The sequence below is a fragment of the Pristiophorus japonicus genome, chromosome 17 (assembly GCF_044704955.1).
Source record: "Pristiophorus japonicus isolate sPriJap1 chromosome 17, sPriJap1.hap1, whole genome shotgun sequence".
Taxonomy (NCBI): Eukaryota; Metazoa; Chordata; class Chondrichthyes; family Pristiophoridae; genus Pristiophorus; species Pristiophorus japonicus.
In genome coordinates, this window is record NC_091993.1 from 37797590 (window position 1) to 37816861 (window position 19272).

Consider the following 19272-nt stretch of genomic DNA (forward strand, 5'->3'; position numbering starts at 1 on the left):
GCTGCTGCTCTGCCCAACCCCACACACACTTCCGTCGCTGCCATCCGATCCGAAGGTGGAGGCCTGCTCTGCCTGTGAACACGGGGGACAGCGGTCTGTGGAGGAATGAAGTCTTCCCAACTCCCACGGACTTTCAGTTCCAGGACCCTGAGGTCCGTGCTCTCTGCCCTGGGCAGAGCCACGTTCTGCAGTTTTGTCTGTGACGGGCGCTATCCTGTGGATAGTACCTGCCGGGTCCGAGACCGTGTGGATCATCTGCTTGGTGCTGCAAGTTGAGGTCATAAATGCCCTGCTGATGTTGATTGCTTGCTGCAGGCTGACTGTAGGTTCAGTGGCTAACAGCTTGTGAAGGAGACCCTCATGGCCAATCCCCATAACAAAGACGTCTCGCAACGCCTCGTCAAGGTGTGTGCCAAAATCGCACGGCGCCGCGAGTCTCCTGATGTCCGCAGCATATTTGGTGACATCCTGACTCTCAGGTCTGCAGTGGTGGTAGAATTTGTGCCTGGCCAAGAGGATGCTCTCCTTCGGTTTCAGTTGGTTATGAATGAGTTCAATCAGCTCCTCATATGACTTGTCCTTGGCGCTCGCGGGTGCCAGCAAATCCCTGATGAGACGGTAAACCTCCTCACCACAACTGGACAGCAATATCGCCTTACGTTTCTCTATCACTGCGTTCGTGTCCCCTGTCAGGTCGTTTGCTATAAAATAGTACTCGAGCCTTTCCGTAAAGGCATCCTAGTCATTACTCTCTGAAATCCTTTAGCGTGCCCAAAGTAGCCATGGTTGCGTGAAGAGCTCGTCCGTGTCCTCGTCGCCAATTTGTGATGTATGTAGCACTCAAATCACTGACTCCACACGGTCTGGTGTTGTAGTAACTGCTGTGACCTTGGTCCTTTATTGTGTAACTCCAGAGTGCCCTTCAGGAGTGGTGGGCAGCGTTTTATACTCTGTCTCGCAGGTACTTTCGGGTCCCCCACCACAGTGCCCCTTTGTGGCACACCATTGTAACTATACATTTAATGTACATGGACAATACTTAACATGGCCAATATTTATCCCTCTATCAACATCACAAAAGTTAATTATCTGCCCATTATCACATTGCTGTGTGTGGGAGTTTGCTGTGCGCAAATTGGCTGCCGGGTTTCCCACATTACAACAGTGACTACACTCCAAAAGTACTTCATTGGCTTAAAGCACTTTGGTATATCCTGAGGTCATGAAAGGCACTATATAAATGCAAGTCTTTTCTTTTCAGTAAAGACATGACATACCACTAGGTAGTCATTATTTTATTTCTACATGTCTGCTTTTAAAACATATATGATGAAAGTCTAGTGAACCATAAAAACAGGCTTTAGGGGCAAGAGCTTCCCAATTATACAGCCTGGCAAACCAGTTACATGCTCCTTCAGTGTTTGTCCTGCTTCTGCTAGTTCCTTAAGCTGCTCTTCCGACTCGTGCACCTGCACATTTTACACAAACAGGGCTCTGCTTCTTTCCACAGTTACATTGTGCAGGAAGTGACTTCCATTGAGCCATCTCTCTGGGCATATTGTAGAGCACTCCAAATGGAAGCATTGCTTGATCTGGCAAATGTCTGCTTCGTGATGTGTCTACCTCGCAAGTGTACATCTTTGTAGACCCTTTGCAGTGGGTGATTGGCATTGCATAGTAGTGACGCAAACTTCCATTTTCAGCGAAAACGGTATTTTTTTTGCCAAAATGACCATTTCCGCTTCGCTACCATTGGTAGGCCAGACATTCGACCTTTAATTTGCACAGCGGTAAAAATCGGCGTTGCGCAAGGATTCGCGGCGCAAACTGCGAATTTCGGCAACTTTAGTCCGGGGCTGGTAGCACTGTGAGAGAGGCCTTGGGAGGGGGAGAAAACAAATAAAACAAAAATTCACAAAGCATTCACAAAACCCTTACCTACTAAATCGCTGAAAAAAGAATTTAAAAAAAACTTTAACTTACCTTTTATGCACGTCTTCATACTTACCGCTGCTGGCAGGGCTACACCGCAGGTTTTTCCCTGTCGGTATTCTGGGCGCAGAATACGGGTGCGGAGAGAGCCAAATTTCATGCGAAAACGCTATTTTGGGTCTTGCATGGCGGCGCTCCTCTCCCCAGCGGTACGTGGAAAGTGCCACCGCAAAACGTCACCAAATTTCCCGACGACAGGTTTTTCGCCAAATATGGTAAAATATCGCAAAAAACCTGGTCACAAAATCACCAAATTTCTTTTGGTAACCCTTTTAACCTCCAAGAAGTCAAACATTCAACCTGTCACCCTGGAACAAGTGAGCAATATATGATGTGCTTAGTATAGGATATGTGACATTATCTGGGAGTAATGCAATCATATGCCCATAAATCTCTGGAGTATATTTCCCTCCTCCAATAATCTAAAAGTGGGGTGTGCTTATTATCTGCAGACACTAGAATGAAAAACTTTTGAAAGTGACTCAGAAATAATGCAACCAACTTTTGTTCAACTGTTTAAAGTAATACATATGAATTAAATCATGATAGGTATGAGAAAAAAATGCCAAAAAAGCATTGGAAATAGTAACAGCAATGGTAAAACAAAACTTCGAGAAAATTCAAGTTCATAAACATCAGCAGATTTGTCAACTGGACCATAAAAGTTGTCTTTGCACAAGTCTTGCTCAGTGTCCATATAGTAGCTACCATCATTGTTGTCTCAACCCTGGTCAAGTCAAGGCCTGTCATTCTTGCCCACAACATAATCTTCAGTGGCATCTCTCAAATCTATTCATTGTTCCTGGATCCAGCCCACGTGTCCACTATTCACTGAACAATTTCTTTCAGAGTTAGAGTCTGCATATGACCTCCAGGAGTGAAGGCGTGTACATTGTAAGGCATCTAATTAATCTGCTTCAATTGTATAGTGGCCTTCATGTTTGTGTTCCTGTTGTATCCAGCAACTGCAACACACGCATCTGTAGACCCTCTAAAGGCCCTTTTGACACAAGATAATGAAGCTCATAAAAATTTGTCTCCAATTTTAGTGACTTTTATTTCATGCTCATGAAGGTGAGGAATTTCTTTAAGTTGATGGCTATGCCAGATTTTTAAATTGTAAAGTGTAGCATACCCATCTAGTATATTCTGTTTGTGCATTTATATAGCACCTTTCTCGAATACGGGACATTCCAAAGCACTTTACAGCCAATGCAGTACTTTCGAAGGGTCGTCACTGTTGTAATATAGAAAACGCAGCAGACAATTTGCAAACAGCAAGATCCCACAAACACCAATGTGATAATGACCAGATGATCTGTTCTGTTGATGTGATTTGAGCGAAAAATTGTTGGCCAGAACACCAGGGAGAACGCCTTAGCTTTTCTTCGAACAGTGCCATGGGATCTTTTATGTACACCTGAGAGAGCAGATGGGGCCTCGGTTTAACGTCTCTTCCAAAAGACTGGACTGGAGTGTCGGCTTGGATTTTGTACTCAAATCCACGGAGTTGAGTACAAGTGGGACGAACGCACAACATTCTGACTCGGAAGTAACTGTGCTATGAATGAGCCATTTAGTAGAATCACAGAAAGCAAGATGTACAGATATAAAGGGGCCAAGATTGCCCCTTTACACAGAGCCAGTTAGCGCTATCGGCCGGCGCTAGCGGAGCTTTAATGAGTTAGCGTACAGGTGCGGCTACCACTTCGACCCTCGAGGAATTGTCCCCGGGGCTCCGCGCAGTGAAAAGTGGTTTGCGTCGCGACCCGCGATTAGCGTGGTACATGCATGACAATTATGTCATCGCCGTACACGCCGACCCCTGTCGCCACCCTCGGGGGAAATTGCCCGGTGGGCCGCGAGGTCGGCATGGGGCAATGCTATCGACAGCTTCTCGGTGCGAGGAGCGGTGGTGGCTGTGGTGCCCTGGCCGCCCTTAAGGGGGGAGGTGGTAGCGCGGCGGCCGCCATCTCTTTTTCGTCGGCCCAGCAATGGCGGCCGCTGGTTCGGCCCGGGCCACCAACATGCAGCCCAGCACCCCGTCTTGGATGCCAAGCCACTAGCCTGGCCAACACCCTCCCTGGTGGCACAGTGGACACCACTAAAGAGGCCGCAGAGTTCACAGCGGCCCTCCCCTTTAAAAGGCGTCAGCGTGAGACGGCAAATCCACGTTGCGCTGAGCTTCGCGCTCCGCGAACGCCGGGGGAATGCTCCATTAGCGCAGACAACATTATTTTTCATCAAAGATCCCAAGTCCAGGACGGGGCCGGCGCTTCCCACATCAGCGCAAATAAAATCAGTTTTAGCGATATAACCGCCTGGGGCAATTTCGGCCCCAAAATGTTCATGTAAGTGTTTGTAATGTTGAAATAAAGGAAAGATCTTCGAGCTTCACATGATGGGAGTGCATATTGGGTATTTAGGTGAGGAAGTGTCAGCATGCCTGATTGGAGGCCTACACATCTTGTGGCTCTTCCTGGGGAGTATGGCCATCGCCTGACTGTCTCCTTTGTGTACCAGGACGAGACACAGTAATCGAGATATAGTCCAACCGGAGCACTGTGCAGTTTGATCATGACTTCTTCTGACTTGCATTCTACAGTTTTAGCCATGTAGTTCGATATTCATTTGGCTTTATTGATTGTCACTCTGCAGTGCTTAGACACGCAGAGCCTACTCAGATTCTTAAATGCCTTTCAACTTCATCGTTAGCTATTGTAAAACCTTTTATAAAGTACAAGTGTTAATTAATTTTCCTTCCACGATGCAGTACTTTACACTTGCCAGGATTACATTTCAGTTGACACTATTCTGAACATTTAAATGTTTTATCCAGCTCATTTGGTAATTTCTAAACTGCATGCTCCGAATCCATTGCCCACTCCTAGTTTAGTACCATCTTTAATTTTAGAGTCGGTTTCTGAGTCCATGTCCTTGATGTAAATTGGAAACAATAATGGCCCCAACACCAATCCCTGGAGAACCCCACTCTGTACATTCCCCTCCATCCCAACTTAACTCTTCCGATGAGTATCTGTGTTCTAGTCAGCAAATATCTTATACATACCCTGAATTCTCACAGCATTGGGCTTAACTAATAGCCTTTCCTGTGAAACTTTGTCAAAAGCCTTCTGGAATCCAGTACAACATGTCATATGGCTCATCACATGATGGAGTGCATCTTTTAGAGAATTTTGAGCAGAATTACCATATCCGTAGCTAACCTGCATGGAAAAAGTCAGAGAAACAATAACTAATCGAACTATTAAATAAAGACAAGTTGTATGAAAAAAGATGGAATCAATGTTTTTATAAGATTAATGACTCCTGGGGAATCACAAGTAGAAAGGATAAGCAATTGTCCAGATATCCATTTTGACTACACCCTTCTCTCTCTCTCACCCCCACCTCAAGTAATTTGAAATGCACAATACAGCATCATTGTAGTTTTTAAATAAATTTACATCCACTAAATGCTATTGTTGATATTGATTTTTGTCTCCCAATTCATTTGTCATTTCAAGTACAATGTTGCTGAAATGAATTACAGGTTGGGATATAGGCTAGTGCCTCTGCTAAAATAGTGAAAGCAAAAATTTCAGACTCTGAGTTAACTCTGAGCACAAAACCATTCGTCCGAATAATTTTTTAAAACCCCAAATATTCTTGCGTTTTTTTAAAATTTATATCTTTTAAAAGTATTTTCTGCCAATATTGCATTTTTGTACTGTGTGTGCAGAATGTTTCAGCCCAACATACTTAGTTTATTTATGCACCATTAAATCACAGCTTTTCTGGTGTACCTCAACCTTGGAGCTGATTTGCAATATGGGCCTTGGTCCATCAGCTAAGTTTCTCAATATTACGTTAAGCATTTGTACAATACCCTCGCACAGTGTCAATTCAAGGCCGGTGAGTTTATTTTGACATGAAGTAAAAACACACAGTAAAGTACAGTGTGCAAAAAAAACCTTTGACTGTTAACTTTTCTCAAGATCACGTTTCATTTTGTCTCTGTTGCAGGATTGTCCACCGGAGGCCGGTGACTTCAGGCACCAGCAGTGCTCCGCACACAATGATGTGAAATACCAAGGGCAGTATTACGAGTGGGTTCCCCTCTATAACGATCAAGAAGCTCCGTGTGCACTCAAGTGTCGGGCCAGGGCTACAACTTTGATTGTGGAGCTATCGCCCAAAGTACTCGATGGAACCAGATGCAACACCGAGTCCTTGAACATGTGCATCAGTGGGATTTGTCAGGTAACTTAACATACCTTCCTGTAATTACCAGTGGTGATTCTGTGCTTTCAAAGCAGAAATTCTTTTTTTTATTGGAGCCAGTCCATAGTTACAGAAGGTTGTGCATTAAAAATAGAATATTAATTACCAGTAACTGTAGAACTGACATGTGTTTCCTAAACCTTTGCCCATTTGCTTGGCAAAAACATATACTCTTAAATCTTGCAACTCTTGTCCAAATATCTTGGGAACGAGAAACAATGATCACTGTGAAGGAAAAGTAAATGTTGCTTTCAAAGGCTTTACCACAAAAAATAAAGTACCACAAATGAATCATTAAAGAGATGAAGCATTGCTTTAATTTTTGATTAAGGGCCATTTATAATAATATCCCAAATCATTATAAAATTATTTCCTGTTCTTTAGTGCTATTTTCTTCGATTCTTCCATTTCCCCAATGGGATAGATTGGAGATTTGTTTCTCGGTCAATGATGCAACATAGTCTTCCATAAGAAATGCCCAGGATATTCGACCTCTGACTATTTTCCACCTTACACTCTGTCGCGGAGGGATTGGTCTCTGCTCAGTGGCTCACTGTACATGCAGGCTAAACTTAGGACATTAACACTATGGAAAATCATGGATGTAGTTCTGTTTTGCTTAATTAAGAAGCCAAGCTGAGGGACCGAGGCCCATTGTGCAAGACCCCAGATATGTTGAAAAAAATAAAAATGGTGATGGCATGAGTTAAGTGCAATGTTTAGTTAATAAGTTTTGGTTTTTAAAGCCTGAAGATTGCTGAGGGGGTTTCGGAGTTTGACAAGGTTGAGGTCCTGGGAACAACAGAATAGGAAACTTGATTTTATTGAAGTGGGAATGTAGGAAGGAGTGAGTTTGTAGGATGGAATGCTTGAAGTTGAAAAATAACAAGAAAAGTGTTGAAGTGAACACTGACTTATAGTAATATTGATAAAACAGAGATGTTGATAAAATAGAGAGTGAGAGACCAGAGAAGTTGTCGTGGAGAGAGAGATTGGAGGCTAGGAAGGATTGCTAATCTTGTTCAGGAACCCAAGGGAGGTGCTCAAAGAGTCATCTTGGAGGGGAAACAGCACTTAAGTCTTGAATAGACACAGACTTTACAGAGAGTAAATAGTTATTGAGGGTGAAAAATGTTTGGCACAAAGGGGGAAACCGCAGGTCAGAAGACATAGCGAGGCATATGCAGGAATGTTGAGAAATGAAGGATTAAGGGTGGACCCATCGGAGGGAAGAAGCTGTACCTCTAGATTAGACTCATGAGAGACATGAAGAGACTATAGAGTACATTTTCCACTTGCATGCTCCTGGCCTGGGGCCTGCTGGGATTGCAAATCAGGAAATAGTGCATACACAGCCCACAATTCTCTCTCCAATAATTTTAAATGGACGTAAAATCCTGGCTTGTCTGCACGATTTACTGCTGCATGCTCCCAGTGGGCAATGCTCTGTGCCAGGAGCTCACAAGTGAAACATTGAACCTGAGTCTTTGTAGAATTAAAGAAACAAGGTTTTCTTTGCTCCAATGAAGAGGCATGGAAGAGATGTAGTAATGCTGCCATTGTTCTGCAGGAAGACTGAAGATTGTGTTTTGAGGCGCACTAGTTTGCTTCCTTTAGCTTATGAGTAGTCCACATCATTAGCAGAGTGGCATATTTGGATGTGCAAATTCTGCCCTCTTGAGCATCCTTGCTTATAACTGCTCATCCATTGGTGGCCGTGCCTTCAGCTGCCTGGGCCCTAAGCTCCCTCTCTAAACTTCTCCACCTCTCTATCTCTCTTTCCTCCTTTAAGCCGCTCCTTAAAACCTGCCTCTTTGACCAAACTTTTGGTCATCTGCCGTAATTTCTTATTGTGTGGCTCAGTGTCAAATGTATCTGCCTTGTCTTATAACACTGCTGTGAAGCGCCCTGGGACGTTTTGCTATATTCAAGGCGCGATATAAATACAAGTTGTTGTTGTTGTGGCATGGGCAGATTTGGATAAAGAGTGCAGTGGAACAGAGGACAACGCCCAGTCTGGGAGAGTCCCTAAGTTCCTGAAATCGGATCCAGAGGTTGAGGCATGAAGCACACCACAGGCGGAGTCATTTAAGAAGAAACTAAATAGCCATCAGCCTGACATTGCTGGGATGCCATGCAATCTGTTTATTGGTGCACAGCACCAGAGCCTGTTTAAGTTGCCAAGCCAACAAACCGTTGTATGCAGAGCCCATGCCAGAAAGCTGCTTCATCAGTTGCCGATACTTTTCCCCAGATTAACTTCTCTTGAGAATGTCTTTTCATATTATACCCGGCTGTCGTCATGTAACTGTTCCCATTCAAGTGAGGTTCGAGCACGAAAAAGGTCTGGGCCTCTTGTTTACCACCATCAGGTGGACGGTGTAAACACTGCACCCCCTCGCCCGTCCAATGCACTATTATGAAAATCGACCCCGAGACGCCCGACACTAAATATGAAAACACTATAAAAATATGATGCCAATGAAAAGGATAAAACTAAATGATGAAGGGGACATCATGATCAGGGTTTGTGATGTCTTCATAGAATCACACAGCATAAAAAGATGCCTTTCAACCCGTCGTGCCTGTGCCGGCGCTTTGAAAAAGCGATCCAATTGTTCCCACTCCCCAGCTCTAGCCCTGATAATTTATCCTTTTCAAATATATCTACAACTCCCTTTTGAAAGTTGCTATTGAATCTGCTTCCACTGCCCTTTCAGGCAGTGCATTCCAGATCATCATAACTTACTGGGTAAAAAGACATTCTCCTTGTCACCCTCCTGGTTCTTGTCTTAAAGGAATAGGTGCCCCAATAATTGCCGTGTGGGTGACACTTACTGTAGTATTCAGATAGTGAATGAAAAGGAGTTTTTAAAAATTCGTTAATGAGATGTGGGCATCGCTGGCGGGGCTGGCATTTATTGCCCATCCCTAATTGCCCTTGAGAAGATGGTGGTGAGCTGCCTTCATGAACCGCTGCAGTTTGTGTGGTGAAGGTACTCCCACAGTGCTGTTAGGGAGGGAGTTCCCGGATTTTGACCCAGCGACGATGAAGGAACGGCGATATATTTCCAAGTCAGGATGGTGTGTGACTTGGAGGGGAACTTGTAGGTGGTGGTGTTCCCATGCGCCTGCTGCCCTTGTCTTTCTAGGTGGTAGAGGTCATGGTTTTGGGAGGTGCTGCCGAAGAAACGTTCCTTTTTTGGGAAGCAATTTACATTTTGGTCTCTGCTTTATTGTCAGGTATATTTTTTTTAATCAACAGTTCGTGGTATTCAGTCCATTTAAGGATGAAAAAGCAAACATGCTGCAGTCAGGAAAGAAGCTCTTCCCTAACTTAAAAAATAATTATGTAGAGCTTGTAGCTTGATAAATAGAGTGTGGTATGACTCTTGACCTTCGCTGTACTCCGTAAAAAGAAATCTATCTTACAGAGTGAGGCTGTGGATAAGAAATGAAGGATCGTTGATTCATTGACCGAAACAGAACAGGGAATTTTTCACATGGTATTTAATGTTTTTCTCTTTATTGCTGGCCGACAGTTTGCAATTATAGAATTCGTTCTGCAACCTTTCTCCTTCGTGCAATATTTAGATTCCATTAAGCATGTTTTTGGGTAAATGTCCTCTGGGCATATAAATGGCCTTATTCAGCTGTAATTCAAGGGATACAAGGTTTGTCTTTTGTTCAACATTACCACTGACCCTAATAATTCAGTAACTGACAACTGGCATTTGATTTATAAATAGTAACTTAATTCTGCAATTGTTACTTAACTTAAACACTGAAGGAGGGTTATTTCAGTCGAATGGCAGAGTGCATTTATGTGTGGGAACTGTTAAGCAGGAATGCACAGTTCGATCCAGATTTTAGTCCCTCTCAATTCCCAGGCGTTTTGCAATTTTCATTAGTGACATTAAACAGACATCTTTACTGTCCCAGGCAGAACACAAGAGAAAAATGGCATTGTTCTGTAAAATATCAACGCTTAACGTTTTTGAAGAATGAAATGTCTGTCGCTAAATGTTGCGTGGAAGGAAGAAGACGAAAAGCATAAGACTCGGGGAATAAAGTACATTTTGGAAAAGCAATTTTAAGCTGGTATGCCCCATGGAGCTTATCTATCAAGGTACTTTATACATTTAAATATTGTGCGTTTTCAATAATCCCTTTGGCCGCATGTCAGCCTGAGATTTCCTGAGTGTAGCCAGCATCGGTTGCAGACCAGTCTTATGGCGGGGGCTTCAGACAGGTAGCTTATGCTGCTGGTTCTCGGCTCCTATTGCTTTTGATCATGTCGCTATGTTGTCTGACTACCTGTCTGGCATCAAGTCCTGTAAGCCAAAATTTTCTTCAGCTGATCATCAATACCAAAGTAATTTTGTTCAGCTGCCACAAGAATTAAGGGCACTGAATCTGTTTCCCCCCCGCCCCCCCCCCCCATCCCCCACTCCCCACCTCAGCTCATCCGTGACTGTTCGCTCCGGATCAGTCCAAATTTGATGCTTCTGAATCTTGAGGCGAATTTTAATCCCTTCCTCCATCCAGAGCACGCCATCGACCTCTCACTTCCACTTTTGAAATATTGGCCCAGAAATTCTGATTTCTCCTTCTCCCGGGTGTTCGACTTTCCGATGCACAGGCCTCCTCTTGCTGCGCATCGCAGCATGCGCAGGCCTGGAGCTGGAGTCACATGGCTCTGGGCAGCCAATCAGGTATAGTATATTCTCATTCCGAAACGCCGTTACTATGAATGAGAAACCCCCACAAACACCCAAAACACTAATAAAAAAAATAGAAAATATACACTACATATTGAAGATTAAGTTAAATTAAAGTTATTAATGTCTTATTAAAAAAATATATTTTCCCGATTTTTTTTTTTTTAAACATTTTTTTAATTATGCCTTAAATTAAACTTACCATCGTGGGGAGGGCTTTTAACAATAAAATATGCTTTCATAACTTTATTTTTATATGTTTTTGTGTGTTTTAAAAAACTTGCGCCTGTAAAAGTAGGCTATGCGTCTGCTTTTTCAGGCGCAAGATTTTTGAGAATATTTGTATGCGCAAATTTGCACGTACAAATGTCCGCACTCCCGATATGCGCGAGATCTGTCAAGCCAGAAACTTGACAGATTGGAAAAGCCGGTTTTCAGTGCATGCACATTGCGCGCTGAAAGCCGGCTTTTCCGATGCCTTCCCGGGTCCGTAGAAACTTCGTACGAACCCAGGACATCAGAATTTCAGGCTCATTGTCTGCCCGCACTCTATCTCATCAAATAGGAACAGGAAATGCTGGAAGTGAACATAACATAAGAAATAGGAGCAGGAGTCGGCCATTTGGCCCCTCAAGCCTGCTCCGCCATTCAAATAAAATCATGGCTGATCTGATCTTGACCTCAACTCCACTTCCCCGCCCGCTCCCCATAACCCTTGACTCCCTTATCATTCAAAAATCTGTATCTCCACCTTAAATATATTCAATGACCCATCCTCCGTAGCTCTCCGTGGTAGAGAATTTCAAAGACCTTCTGAGGGAAGAAATTCCTTCTCATTTCTGACCCCTTATTCTGAAACTATGGCACCTAGTTCTAGATTCCCCCACGAGGGGAAACATCTTCTCTGCATCTACCCTGTCGAGCCCCTTTAGAATCTTGTATATTTCAACCAGATCCCCTCTCATTCTTCTCAACACCAATGAGTATAGGCCCAACCTGTTCAAGCTTTCTTCATAAAGACAACCCCTTCATCTCAGATGCTCAGCAGGTCAGGCAGAGAGAGAAACAAAGTTAACCTTTCAGGTCGATGACCTTTCATCAGAACGCTCTATGTCACCTCACTGCCGCATAACCTTCATCCTCATTTGTCATCCAAAGGTTCAGTCTCTCCAATGCACTCCTTGACTCTTCCCAATTACCTCTTCGGGTTGCTCGTGGCTGTCTGTGAATCGCAGTTTGGTTTGGTCCGAATGCTTTCTGCAAGTTAGTCCATTTGCGAGTTTGACCCGAAACACCTTATTCCCTTTGGCCAGCAAGCCATTTGTGACCATGTCATAGTTGAGTGCAAAAACAGGGTCATTGACTTCAATATTGCATGACACATTTGCGTGATCATGGTACATGCTTTGTTGATGCCGCCTGCCCCTGACGTGATCATGGAGATCAGGGTGGACGAGAGAGAGCCTTGTTTTGAGCGCCCTTTTCATGAGCAGCTCGGCTGGGGTAACCCCGGTGAGCGAGTGGGGTCGAGTGCGGTAGCTGAGCAGGACTTGGGATAGGTGGGTCTGCAGGGAGCTTTCTGACACGTGTTTCAAGCTTTGCTTAATGGTTTGGACTGCCCGTTCTGCCTGGCCATTGGATGCGGGCTTGAACGGGGTAGATGTGACATGCTTGATCCCATTGCGGGTCATGAATTTCTTGAATTTAGCGCTAGTGAAGCACGGCACCGCCCGTGCCTTGTGATGGATGGGTCATGAACCAGGAATCAAGTGGATCTGCACCTTCTCCACCCCCCACCCCCCGCCCCCCAAGAAACTTCCGATGCCTGGCTCAAACAACGACAGAAACTTGCTCAAAACCTGGGCACATGAGGCGCGTCGATGGACGAAAGCACTCGGATGTCATCCCAGTTCCAGCGGATTTTTCCCAGCCAGCTTCTGCTGAACAATGTGGGGCCATCTCTTGGTACAATCCATAGTGGTAGTTTGTGCACTGCTCTATCATAGGGGACTTTTACTGCTGCGCTGCCAATTACAGGGATCAGCTCTTTAGTGTAAGTTCTCAGCTTGGTATGAATAGGGCTCAGCTTGGGCCTATATGCCTTGTTGCTCCACAGCCTGTCAAAGGCATTTTTGCTCATGATGGACTGACTTGCATCCGTGTCCAATTCCATGGATACTGGAATTCCGTTCAGTTCAACTTTTAACATGATCGGTGGACATTTCGTGGTGAAGGTGTGTACCCCGTACACTTCTGCCTCCTCGATTTGAGTCTCTAGTTCAGTTTGATCCACCATGGATCGGTCTTCCTCTGCAATGTGGTGGTTTGCAGGGTTTGCAGCTCGTCTGCACATTCGTTGGAGGTGTCTCATTGGTTTCTATGTTCCACAGCCTTTGCATGAATAGTGTTTGATGTGGCATTGATGGGCTCGATGATCACCTCCGCTGCGCCAACAAGGTGTCAAATGCCTCGCATTAACGCTTGATGGTGGTCTCTGAGTCACCTGAGGTCATGCAGCTGCAGGCATGTATGCTCTGCCCAACGCATTCCTGCCTCAAAACGATGTTACTTTGTGTACAGTACTTGCCGAAACATCTTTATGCTGCGAAATTTGTTTGGTGTTATCGCTGGTGGATATAAATGCCTGGGCTATCGTTATGGCTTTGCTCAGGTTCGGTGTTTCGTTTCAACAGTCAATAGTTTGCGAAGGATAACCTCATGGCCAATGCCAAGCACAAACAAGTCTCTTAGCAAGTGAAATCGATACCTTGCCATCAGAATGCTCTCCTTCGGATTTAGGTGCTCCCGGACCAGCGTACACAGTTCTTCATACGATTTAGATATTGATTTCACCGGAGCAAGAAAATTCTTCATGAGCCCATAGGTTATTGCCCCGCAGACGGTGAGGAGGATCGCACATCGTTTGGCAGCATTCGCACTTCCTTCCAGCTCGTTGGCCACACATTATTGGTCGAATCGCTCCACGAAGGCCTCCCAATCTTCCCCTTCTGAGAATTTCTCCAGGATACCAACAGTTCTCTGCAAGGTTCGTTATCTCGTCGCCAGTTGTTATGTCTTGAATAAGGCAATGTGACTGAGTACTGTAGATGTGAGTAAGTGTGACCTTAGTCTCTTTATTCTAACTCCAGAGTGCTGGTACAGCATGGGAGGTCTGCTTATATACAGTGCTTCCAAGGGATGCTGGGATCTCTTGGGTCTCCAACAGATACGCCCTCTGGTGGCGGTAGAATGCTGGTTACATAGTGTTGCATACATAACAGAAGCAATGTAACTTCAATAGAAAATCCAGGACACTATGTGAGAATGATGGGCATGAGCCAGCATCCCACTGGTAAGTGTCACAGAGCATTCCTGTGCAATTAAAGGAGCCACTGGTATGGGTCATCATAGGCAGTCCCTCAAAACAAGGATGACTTGCTTCCACGCTGTAAACGGATGAGTTCACAGGTGTTTCAATGATATTCCGGATCCCGAGCTACATCCCGAAGGGTGGAAGAAGCCTGTGCATGGATTTTTTTAATGTGTGATGGCCGTTGCACCCCAGCCACCACACGGGCTTGACAGAGCTAGGCCTCGGTCCAGTGGCAAGGTTTATCCAAGACGACTGGAGACCACTCTGCTGCACGGACCTAGCGTGCGCACATATTGCAGTGTGGGCCGGTCCGTGCTGCCCCTGGGCCCTTGCCTCTGCTGGGTCCCGATCAAATCCCTCCATGAACTCTTGCCGCTCCTTCGTCCTGACCTCGCCACTCCTGCTGTACCTGCCCGCACTGCAGTCAGCCGTCGCCCTCCTGCAGCAGCACACTGCTCCCTGCAGTGGCCCCAGCCTGCTGATCGTCTTGCAGGCCGGGACCGAGCCAATTTCCAGGCCGGACCACCCAGGTGTACTATTCATGACACTACTTTCAATTGTCAGCATTTTTATCCACTTATTTATTCTTATTGCCAATAAGAAATGTGAATAAATGGTACTTACAGGAAAATAGATTTGGATACTGGGATTGTTGGTAGGGGAACAGTGTTGTATGTGGGGGCCAGAATGATATAATGACTTGAAAAAGAGAAATGTGCAGGGCTATGGGGAAAGATTAGGGGAGTGGGACTAATTGGATAGTTCTATCACAGGCGTCATGAGCCAAATGGCCTCTTTCTGTGCTGTATGAATCTGATTAGATGATGATTCTATCATTGGCCCTGGGATTCAGCTTGCATCAGGAGATATTAGAATTTCTGCCTAGATTGTACAATGTAGGACTAATAATCCGGAGACAGGCATTCAAATCCCACCATGGCAGCTGTGGAATTTAAATTTAATAAATTAAATAAATCTGGAATTAAAAGGTAGTGTCAGTAAAAGCACATCTGGTTCACTGATGTCCATTAGGGAAGGAAATCTGCCGCCCTTACCCGGTCTGGCCTATATGTGACTCCAGACCCACAGCAATATGGTTGACTCTTAACGCCCCTCTGAAATGGCTCGGCGAGACACTCAGTTGTAACAAACCGCTACAAGAATCAATAATAAGAATAAAACCGGACGGACCACCCGGCATCGACCTCGGCACCGGCTTCAGACATGACAACGGCGCACCCAGCCCAGTCGATCCGGCAAAGTCCTCCTCACCAACATCTGGGGACGTGTGCCAAAATTGGGAGAGCTGTCCCACAGACTAGTCAAGCAACAGCCTGACATAGTCATACTCACAGAATCATACCTTTCAGCCAATGTCCCACACTCCTCCATCACCATCCCTGGGTCTGTCCTGTCCCACCGGAAGGGAGGGAGTGGCCCTGGGAGTCCTCAACATTGACTCCGGACCCCCTGAAATCTCATGGCTTCAGGTCAAGCATGGGCAAAGAAACCTCCGACTGATTACCACCTACTGACCTCCCTCATCTGATGAATCAGTACTCCTCCATGTTGAACACCACTTGGAAATAAGCATTGAGGGTAGGAAGGGCACAGAATGTCCTCTGGGTGGGGGACTTCAATATCCATCACTAAAGTGGTTCAGTAGCACCACTACTGACTGAACTGGTCGAATCCTGAAGGTCAAAGCTGCCAGACTGGACGGTGTCTCACCTCCTGACTCCCCAAAGCCTTTCCACCAGCTACAAGGCACAAGTCAGAAGTGTGATGGAATACTCTCCACTTGCCTGGATGAATGAAGCTCTAACACACTCAAGAAGTTCAACACCATCCTGGATAATGCAGCCCATTTGATTGGCACCCCATCCATGACAAAGGAAAAGGGCAGCAGGCGCATGGGAACACCACCACCTCCAAGTTCCCCTCCACGTCTTGCACCATCCTGACTTGGAAATATATCGCCGTTCCTTCATCGTCGCTGGGTCAAAATCCTGGAACTCCCTCCCTAACAGCATTGTGGGAGTTCCTTCACCACAAGGACTGCAGCGGTTCAAGAAGGGGGCTCACCTCCACCTTTGCAAGGCCAATTAGGGATGGGCAATGTGTAATGACTCGAGTCTGGTTACTGTAAACTCACTCAGATGCAACCTGATCCATCTTTGTTCGAGCCCGAGAGTGCCAGCGTGACAAAGACACCCAGTTTATATACAGGTGAGCAAGCACACATGCCACATGCGTACAGCCCAATGACCTCCGACCGTGGCACCTTCTGGTGTCTGGTGACCCCTAAGCATTAATACATAAAAACATCCCCCTTTTAAAATCTTAACAGTCTTTTTACAAATTAAGACAGTCTAGGGCTTTCCTCTCACGAGTTGATCGTCTCAGTTCAACTGTGGCTCTGGGCGAGCGTTCTGAGTCCGTTGAGACTGAGGGCTGAGTAGCCGATCTGATGGGAGTGGTCATGACCACATCAGAGACTGAAGATTCAGCGTCAGTAATATCAGCAGAGTTCTCTGATGAGTGAACAATGGTTGGTTGGTCACTGACTGCATCTTCCTCACTCGGTTCCAGTTCATCCATGTGCTGCAGTTTAACCTGGTCAAGGTGTTTCCTGCATGTTTACCCATTCTTGAGCACGACAATAAACGCTCTGTTACCCTCCTTAGCAGTAACAGTGCCAGCGATCCACTTTGGACCTCTACCATAGTTCAGTACATAAACCAGATCGTTGACCGAGATGTCACGTGACACGGCAACACGATCATGACACCATTGCTGACTTTGACATCAGTTTTCAACATGATCCTTCAAATCAGAATGAACAGGAGAAAGCCTGGTCTTGAGATTTCTCTACATCAGTAGTTCAGCAAGAGGAACCCCAGTAAGTGTATGAGGTCTTGACCTGTAACTGAGCAATATACATGACAACCATCTCTGCAGTGAGCCCTGTGTTACACGTTTCATACTTTGCTTGATCGTTTGAGCGGCATGCTCTGCTTGAGCATTAGAAGCAGGCTTAAATGGAGCTGATCTCACATGTCTGATGACATTGAATTTCATGAACTCCTGGAACTCAAGACTTGTGAAGCAAGATCGATTGTCACTCACAATAATGTCAGGCAAATCAAGAGTAGCAAATATGATATGAAGGCTCTCAATGGTAGCTGTAGACGTGCTGGATGGCATAATAACACACTCTATCCACTTAGAATATGCATCTACTACGACAAAAAAAACATCTTTCCCAGGAATGGGCCCACAAAATCAATGTGGATCCTTGACCATGGTTTGGATAGCCACGACCAAAGACTCAGCGGAGATTCCGCTGGTACTTGACTTAGCTGCATGCAAGTATTGCACTGATGCACGCATGATTCCAGATCAGAGTCGATTCCAGGCCACCATACATGAGACCTAGCAATGGACTTCATCATGACAATACCAGGATGAGTGCTATGAAGTTCACGTAAAAATTTTTCTCTACCTTTCTTCGGCATGATTACACGATCACCCCTCAGTAAACAGTCTGACTGAATGGACAGCTCATCCTTGCGACAGTTGGTCTCCTCACGCATCTCCATAGGTATGGCAGACCAATCACCACTGAGTACACACCGTTTCACAACCGATAAAATAGGGTCATGGCTGATGCAGATCCTAACTTGTTGAGCAGTGACAGGGGTTCCTTCACTCTCAAAAGCATCCATTACTAACAGTAGATCTGCAGGTTGACGCGTCTCCATCTCAGTTGTGGCTAAGGGCAGACGATTCCTGCCGAACAGCATTGGAACATTACCTGGGACAATCCATAATGGTAGCTCGTCATATGATACCTCGATTGCTGCACTGCCGAACACCGGTATGAGTTCCTTAGTGTAAGTGCGCAACCTGGCATTGACTGGACTCAGCTTTGGTTTCGCAGCCTTAGTGTCCCACAGCTTGCCGAATGTCCTTTGGCTCATTGTCGACTGCCTCGCACCCGTGTCCAGCTCCATTGATACAGGCATGCCCTTCAGCTTCACATTAATGACAATTGGCTGGCTCTTGCTCAGGAACGAATACAGTCTATTCACTTGCCCCTCGGTTTGCGTCCTTATTATATATGTAACATAGAAACATAAAAAATAGGTGCAGGAGTAGGCCATCCGGCCCTTCGAGCCTGCACCAACATTCGATAAGATCATGGCTGATCATTCCTTCAGTACCCCGTTCCTGCTTTTTCTCCATACCCCTTGGTCCCTTTAGCCGCAAGGGCCATATCTAACTCCGTCTTGAATATATCCAATGAACCGCCATCAACAACTCTCTGCAGTTGGGAATTCCATAGGTTAACAATGCTGAGTGAAGAAGTTCCTCCTCATCTCAGTCCTAAATGGCTTATCCCTTATCCTAAGACTATGTACCCTGGTTCTGGACTTCCCCAACATCGGGAACATTCTTCCTGCATCTAACCTGTCCAGTCCCGTCAGAATTTTATGTTTCTATGAGATCCCCTCTCATCCTTCTAAACTCCAGTGAATACCGGCCCAGTTGATCCAGTCTTTCCTCATATGTCAACTTGTATTTACTCTGTACAGCCATCAGAGGGCTCATCCCCTGGAGTCCCAAGGGATCCCATAATCCCTTGGGAGCACAGGTATTTAAGGAGGCTTCACAGGTTGGAGAAGCACTCTGAAGCAAATCTCTCAGCACACAAGTGTTGCTACAAGTACTGTGAACAAAGTGATGTTGTTTTCGAATAGTAACGTACAGGACAGGTCACAAATGCCTGCAACTGCACGTGCGCAGATGTCTGAGTCCACCATCAAGAGTGATGAATGCAAGGCCATTAACACCTTGTTGGCGCTGCGGGGGTGATCATCGTTTCCATTCATGCAGATT

General features: G+C 45.5%; 1 protein-coding gene across 1 annotated transcript in view; it reads left to right on the forward strand.

Annotated features, from left to right (window-relative positions):
• LOC139228164 (ADAMTS-like protein 3) overlaps positions 1 to 19272 on the forward strand; it is a 616221-nt gene that overhangs the window by 412173 nt on the left and 184776 nt on the right. Inside the window, exon 6 of the mRNA XM_070859351.1 lies at positions 6019 to 6255. Coding sequence (XP_070715452.1) covers positions 6019 to 6255 — 237 coding nt within the window. The remainder of the gene's footprint in view (positions 1 to 6018; positions 6256 to 19272) is intronic.